The sequence below is a fragment of the Tachysurus fulvidraco genome, chromosome 24 (genome assembly GCF_022655615.1).
Source record: "Tachysurus fulvidraco isolate hzauxx_2018 chromosome 24, HZAU_PFXX_2.0, whole genome shotgun sequence".
Classification (NCBI taxonomy): Eukaryota; Metazoa; Chordata; class Actinopteri; order Siluriformes; family Bagridae; genus Tachysurus; species Tachysurus fulvidraco.
In genome coordinates, this window is record NC_062541.1 from 3,363,135 (window position 1) to 3,370,634 (window position 7,500).

A 7,500-nucleotide genomic window follows, 5' to 3' on the forward strand; every position below is an offset into this window, starting at 1 on the left:
CTATTTTGCTCTGCTCTTATCTTTTAACGTTATGCAAAAACACTTCACGTACGTGGCGCCGCTATGCAGCTAAGAAAGATATATACAGGACGTACGTGCGCGAAGTATACCCCGTATTAGATCTGCTCAGAATAATCAGACACGGCTCGAGAGCACGATGTGATTCTGTGTGTTGGTGATCTCTTTGTGAAACAGGAAGTTATAGTGACAACGTGTCAAAGTGCAGTCGACAACATTCGGCATACGCCAAGCCACACCACTGCCAAGTCAAAACAAACATGAGCAGCTATTCCAACTATTTCGTACTGATGAACAGTTCAGCAAAAAGTTCGACAAGAGCAGTTTTTCTGGCCGTGGAGGTTTTTCTGTTCGCTATTCGATTAGACACCATATGCTTTCGGAGTAGAGCTCTACGTGTTTATCTATCTTCTAAGACGGAATTCTGCTCTGTATAGGTCCGAAGTCGCGATGTTCCGACATCGACGAACCGCATAAGCTCTCCGACTCCCTCTGTTAAAACGAGAGACATTTTTCTACACCGAGGCATAGTTAAAAAATAGGAATAGTAAGTGAAGTGATGATAAAAAAAAAAAACATTGCTGTGAACAACCTGCTACTGTAAAGCAAGATAAACCTCAGGGGGCGGGACTTATGCTAATCCAGCAAGCATTCGATTGGACGAAAACGAAGAAAGTACACGACGAGTCATCGGAAAGTTTTAATTTAAGAATTCTACAGGAAATAAAACGAGAACTATTATTATACACATATAAAAACAACTCTCTCTGAAAAATGTTCTCTATAGAAATAGAAGACACACAATACTATTATTATTAATTCATTCATTAATTAATGAATATGTTAACTGACTTTCTAGCTTAAACTTAAACTACTAGACATTGTGCACTAGAAGTTTGCACGTGTAATAAAACCCTGAACCTTCCACCCAACATGCACATGATGATTGTGATCACATTTCAAGGCCCGCATACAAACAGGCCACCTTCAGCTCTGCTGCCTGTCGCTTCACTACGCCGCTTCCGCATCGTGCGCAGTTTACGTGCCTCCGCTCGGCGGCTTCTAAAGGACGACGCTTACGTCAACTGCGTAAATGGCGTCTGTGCGTCTGATACAACAAAACACAACGAGTCGGTGACAATCGAGTGCTTAAAGACAAACAACGACGAAGTGTACGGAAGGGGAAGGAAAACAAAGCGTATAAACCGAGCGGACACGCCGTGGGACCCTGAGAGAGTCGTCCATTAGCAGGGTTTAGTTCAGGTTTAACAAGTTAAAGCAGAATCATAACGAAACCAACCTGCCGACGAAATTCTCCAAAACTGAGCTCTTTCCGGCGCTCTGTCCTCCCACCACGGCGATCTGGGGTAAATCCAAATTACAGCTCTGCCCGATGGAACTGAAAGCATCCTGAAGTTTATTAATCAGGGGGATCAAGTCCTCCATCCCCCGGTTCCCCATGGCTGCAGCAGGGCTCGGCTCCGCTCGCTAGGACTCGGCTCGGTTCGGCTTCGCTCGGTAGGAATCGGCTCCGCTCGATTCGGCTCGTCTAATTCGCTCAGTTTACTTCCAAGTTCCTTCCTTTAATCACTTTCAGTCATCGGTCTGTCACTGAAAACACACACTTAAATAATTTAAGGGGAATTAAGAATCATTTACTGTAACCAAACGTTACTGTCTGTAGCTCTGACGAGGTTAATTTAAACGCAGACAATCGGAGTTTAATAAAAAAATAAATAAAAACTCACAATACAAAAAAACTTCCAGCTACCATCCGGTCAGGCGACATCCGACTCTCTGCCGGTGACTAGAAGCCCCGCCCCCTGTCAAGCAAACAGTCTGAACGTCGATTGGTCCTTTCGAATTCTTCCGGGTTTGTTTCTTTCTTCCTATTGGTTCACTGTTCTCTCAAGCGCAAGGCGTGCGCAATACGATTGGACAAGTGAACTGCCTTTCTCACGTTAGTCACGTTGACCGAACACCAATGGAGACGTAGTGTAGTTTATTATTTATTAAAACCAGCTATTTTCCTTTCGCTCAAATAAATGAGAATACAGACATACAAATAAACATTAAACATGCCGTGTTTGTAGGGAACAAAACATGTTTTAACCTTCATTTCTTTATAACATTATAGTTACATTTTTAATGAGATGCCCTGTTTTTAGGAGGTTCATGGTTAAATTGTTTAATTATAAACAATAATTTAAAATTTTAAAAAATAGATTTTTAAAGATGTTTTTTCGGTTTAGCAAAATTTAAAATAATAATAATAATAATAATAATAATAATAATAATAATAATAATAATAATAATAATAATAATAATGATAACGGTTAGAGATTCTGACTCCTAACCCTAAGGTTGTGGGTTCGAGTCTCGGGCCGGCCACGACTGAGGTGCCCTTGAGCAAGGCACCGAACGCCCCAACTACTCCCGCAGCATAAATGGCTGCCCACTACTCCGGGTGTGTGTTCACGGTGTGTGTGTGTTCACTGCTCTGTGTGTGTGCACTTTGGATGGGTTAAACGCAGAGAACGAATTCTGAGTATGGGTCACCGTACTTAACCGTATGTCACGTCACTCACTTTAGATAATAATAATCAGAATCAGAATCAGACACAGCTTTATTGCCAGGCATGTTTTCACATGCGAGGAATTTGTTATAGTGACAGAAGCTGCACAGTGTAGCAGAATGACATATACAATATAGACAAATTGTATGTACAAATGTACAAGTGAGAAATGAGCAAGTGAAATATACAATATGGGCAATTTGTATGTACAAATGTACAAGTGTGAAATATACATAGTATATGTTTTAAGTAAATAGTGTGTGAGAATAGTGTGTGTTCCGTGTATGTTAATTGTTCATCAGATGGATTGCCTGAGCGAAGAAACTATTCCTACTGTATGTCTGGTAGTTCTGGTGTTCAGGGCTCTGTTGCGTCGACCAGATGGCAACAGTTCAAAGAGGGAGTGTGCTAGATGTGAGGGGTCCAGAGTGATTGACTTTGCCCTTTTGCTCACTATGGAGAAGTACAGATCTTGGAGAGTGGGGAGAGTTGTGCCAATGATTCGCTCAGCAGTCCAGACTACCCTCTGTAGTCTTCTGAGGTCGGATTGGGTGGCTGAGCTGAACCAAACAGTCACTGAAGTGCAGAGGATGGATTCGATGATGGCAGTGTAGAACTCTTTCAGCAGATCCTGTGGCAGGTTGAACTTCCTCAGCTAGTGAAGGAAGTAACCTCTGCTGAGCCTTTTTCACAATGGACTCAATGTGAATGTCCCACTTCAGGTCCTGGGAGATTGTGGTTCCCAGGAATCTGAATGACTCCACTGCTGTAACAATGCTGTCCATGATGGTTAGTGGGGGGAGAGCAGGGGGGTTTCTCCTGAAGTCCACTATCAATTCCACTGTCTTGAGCGTGTTCAGCTCCAGATTGTTAGGACTGCACAAGACAGCCAGCCGTTCAACTTCCAGTCTGTAAGCAGACTCGTCACCGTCCTGGATGAGGCAGATCGGTGTGGTGTCGTCTGCAAACTTCAGGAGTTTGACAGAGGGGTCATTAGAGGTGCAGTCATTTGTGTACAGGGAGAAGAGCAATGGGGAAAGGACATTAATGATTAATGATTAATAATGAATAATAAAATGACAGAACAAGTCATAAGTAATTATTAATGAATTGATTAATATTACGTTAAAAGTAAAATCTGAGAATACTAAAAAAAGAAAATGCTGAAAAAACGAAAAACTAAGAATTATTAAACTTTAAAAAAAATTTTAAATCATACAAAATTCATACAAAACAAATAGGAGACACGTTTCTGATAACGTATATACAGTATGTTCTGATATAGGAACTGATTATATTTTTTAGTCTCCTGCGTTTTGATTGGCTGGTTGGTTTTTAAACGCGCTCATTTAAACTTTTTATGCATAATGGTATGCATAAATTTTCTAGGTATATTTCAATTTTTAAACTTTAAATTTGAAATGACCGATTTGAAGAAAAAGAAAAAGCAGAAGCAGAAGGAGAAGGAGAAGGAGAAGCAGACCAGCACTGGGTAACGCTAACCAATCCAGCCAATCAGTGCGCAGGGGGCGGGGTTTAGCGTGAACGCGGATATTGTAGAAGCTATTCAAAATGGCGGCGCCCACAGATCGTGACACATGCGAGTGTAAACCTGACATGGCAGCTGTTAAATCGGTTTCCTCGTCTTTGCCTCTTGCTCTCCGGATTGTAGCGGAGTGTCCTGTAACCAAGGCGCGGGCGTGTGTGCTCACACTTCCCCACGGCAGCGTTAACACGCCGGTGTTCATGCCGGTCGGCACGCAGGGCACCATGAAGGGAATCACTGCGCAGCAGCTGGAACAGCTGGACTGTCAAATCTGTCTCGGAAACACGTACCACTTGGGCATGAGGCCGGTACGTGAATAAAGTGTCACTATAGGCTCAGATTGTAGTGTAACACAGCATGGAGTCCTTTCTGTCTTTCAGAGATAAAGAAACATCAACAGGAGCTTTTGTATTTGTAGCTTCTGCATCACATAAATGTCTTAAAGCAAGTTACTTTATCAAACTGAGTGATATACGATAAATCACCTAAAGACAAGAAGAACACAATCATTGTTTGGAGAAGCAAGAAGCAAGGCTGGGATGTGAGATGTCCTGATGAGAGAAATCACTAGTGTTGAGATGCATTACATCATAAAATCTCACTGATGACATAAAAGGAATGAGGAGGGGCAGAAAATTTCACACACACAGCATTAATGATTGGTGTTTTAAGTTTCTGATAAGTTACCGAAGCAAGAAAACACTACAGTTTTGCCACCTGTCCTTGTGTGTGATTTGTACTTTGATTGGATAGTGTGTGTGTATCTATCTACATTTAGTTTCTTCTCCTGTGTTTGTGTGTGTGTGTGTGTGTGTGTGTGTGTGTCAGGGTCCTGAGCTGATCGAGAAAGCCAACGGCCTGCACGGATTCATGAACTGGAAGCGAAACCTCCTGACGGTAAGCTGAATATCGTGGTTAGAAATGAAGAGGAAAGCTGAATGCTCAGAGAAAGCTTACACTGAACACATTTAAAGTCATTTACAGTGTGAAGGAAACTGCAGCTACATCCCAAACGACGTACTACACACTACGCACTCACTCTACGTGCTACGTACTCTACCTCTACTTTAAATTATACATACTGTGTACGAATTTTAGAGGGACTTCTTCTAGTCAGCAGCAGTAAGCACTAAAAACTCCAAACCGCCCCTTTTAACAAATGACCTAGTGAGAAATGGTTACAGTACAGAAACCGTAACTTGTCCTTTCCGCTCTTCTCGTCAGGACAGCGGAGGTTTTCAAATGGTGTCTCTAGTGGAGCTGTCCAAGGTGACGGAGGAGGGAGTTCTGTTCCGCTCGCCGTACGACGGAAAGGAGATCCTGCTCACCCCCGAGCAGTCTGTCGGCATACAGAACAGCCTCGGTATGAGTCCTGCTCCTGAGCAGAGTGTTAAAGTAAAGCACAGATCCTCGAGCCCGACTAAATAAATAAGTCCGAATGTTTTCAGGAGTCGAAACAGGTGGAACGACTGGTGATATTATTTCAGTGGAAACAACTGCATATGAGTGGGCACTGTGGATTAGTGGTTAGCACGTTCGCCTCACACCTCCAGGGTTGGGGGTTCGATTCCCACCTCCACCTTGTATGTGAGGAGTTTGCATGTTCTCCCCGTGCCTCGGGGGTTTCCTCCGGGTACTCCGGTTTCCTCCCCCGGTCCAAAGACATGCATGGTAGGTTGATTGGCATCTCTGGAAAATTGTCCGTAGTGTGTGAGTGAATGAGAGTGTGTGTGCCCTGTGATGGGTTGGCACTCCGTCCAGGGTGTATCCTGCCTCGATGCCTGATGACGCCTGAGATAGGCACAGGCTCCCCGTGACCCGAGAAGTTCAGATAAGCGGTAGAAGATGAATGAATGAATGAATGAATGAATGAACAACCGCATATGCTGTTAATAATGCATCTAATTTCATTGTAAATGGTGGCAACAGTTACATCGCATACCAGTAGCAGTGAACCCTGTAGTCCTTGAACCTAGTAGTCAGTGCTAGCATCATACATGTAAAATCTCACCAGCTGAGCTTTTCATTATTTTTGTGTTTCCGTGCAGGCTCGGACATCATGATGCAGCTTGACGATGTGGTCAGTAGCACCGTAACTGGGCCGAGGGTGGAGGAAGCCATGCACCGCTCGGTGCGCTGGCTCGACCGCTGCATCGCCGCCAATCAAAACCCACACCGACAAAACCTGTTCGCCATCATTCAGGGAGGCCTTAACGCCGAGCTACGGAGGGCGTGTTTGGATGGTGAGTGCCGTCCGAGTCCCTCTGCTCCTTTTTTATTTAACCTAGGGGTTGTTTTTAAATAATACACTTATTGATTCAGAAATCTCTAGATGTTCGGAATTACACACGTACAAAATAACTAGACAGTGAGAAACAATAGTTAGATGAATAAACTCAACAGGAGGCACGAATAAAAAAACAAGCTCCTAGTGGGAAGTGTAAAGCATGTAAGAGTCGAGGAATCGTCACACAACACCGTCATCCTGCAAGGAAGTGAAGAGGATGTGGAGGATGAACGCTGTCATCCTCATCTGAGATGAAGGTAAAGAGATAGGAGACAGGAGGAAGGAGACAGGAGGACAGGGAAGGAGGAAGGAGACAGGGCAGGAAGAAAGAGTCAAGGAAGGAGACGAGGAATTAGACGGGACAGGAAGAAGGAGAGGTGAAGGAGACGAGGAAGGAGACGGGGCAGGAGGAAAGGGACAAGGAGTGAGACAAGGAAGTAGACTTGACAGGAGACGAGGAAGGAGATGTGGCAGGAGGAAGGAGATGTGGCAGGAGGAAGGAGACGGTGTGACTGCATCCCCAGTAAAGACAAAGTTTAGTCAGGTGGTAGATTGATGATTGATCCTGTTGCATCCCAGACATTTCAGTATGGACATTTTTCATCTGCTGTGTGTGTGTGTGTGTGTGTGTGTGTGTGTGTGTGTGTGTGTGTGTGTTTATCCTACAGAGATGACAAAGAGGGACGTTCCCGGCTTTGCCATCGGTGGTTTGAGTGGTGGAGAGGAGAAGGACGATTTCTGGAAGATGGTGACCCTCAGTACAGACCACCTGCCCAGAGAGAAGCCTCGCTACCTGATGGGCGTCGGGTAAAAAAACTCACATCCCCGTTTCCAAGGCCACGGATTCTGCCACGTGTAGCTTGTATGAAGCAGCTGAGGTTTCTAAGCAATTCCAGAATTAAAAAAAATGAAACAAAGAAACCTTTAAAGTACAAGGAACCCCAGTGGCAGACTGTCTGAGGGCCAGGGGGTAAAAGTGCAAATATAAAGGATAACACATTGGGGTGATGGGGGAAATACATCTGGAGCTTTAGGGCACTACATCATGTATCATGTATTCTCCCTGTCTGTGT

The 7,500-nt window shown here is 44.1% G+C and overlaps 2 protein-coding genes across 11 annotated transcripts in view; one reads left to right on the forward strand and one right to left on the reverse strand.

The window, feature by feature from the left end:
- The window catches only part of dnm2a (dynamin 2a), a 50,165-nt gene extending 48,261 nt beyond the window's left edge, over positions 1-1,904 (reverse strand). For 7 of the 8 annotated variants that reach the window (XM_047808178.1, XM_047808177.1, XM_047808173.1 and 4 more), the window contains exons 1-2: positions 1,767-1,904; positions 1,319-1,629 (exon numbers count right to left, since the gene is read on the reverse strand). In XM_047808178.1, coding sequence (XP_047664134.1) covers positions 1,319-1,479 — 161 coding nt within the window. In that variant the 5' untranslated portion in view covers positions 1,480-1,629; positions 1,767-1,904. Of the gene's footprint in view, positions 1-1,318; positions 1,643-1,766 lie in introns of all 8 variants that reach the window. The other variant, XM_047808172.1, reaches the window with a different exon arrangement.
- A 1,611-nt stretch (positions 1,905-3,515) lies between these two features.
- Positions 3,516-7,500, forward strand: part of qtrt1 (queuine tRNA-ribosyltransferase 1) — a 10,789-nt gene continuing 6,804 nt past the window's right edge. The window contains exons 1-5 of one of the 3 annotated variants that reach the window (XM_047808278.1): positions 3,516-3,593; positions 4,969-5,037; positions 5,365-5,503; positions 6,189-6,383; positions 7,096-7,234. In XM_047808278.1, the coding sequence (XP_047664234.1) occupies positions 3,531-3,593; positions 4,969-5,037; positions 5,365-5,503; positions 6,189-6,383; positions 7,096-7,234 (605 nt within the window). In that variant the 5' untranslated portion in view covers positions 3,516-3,530. Of the gene's footprint in view, positions 3,594-4,080; positions 4,449-4,968; positions 5,038-5,364; positions 5,504-6,188; positions 6,384-7,095; positions 7,235-7,500 lie in introns of those variants that run through there. The other 2 variants (XM_027176500.2, XM_027176499.2) reach the window with 2 other exon arrangements.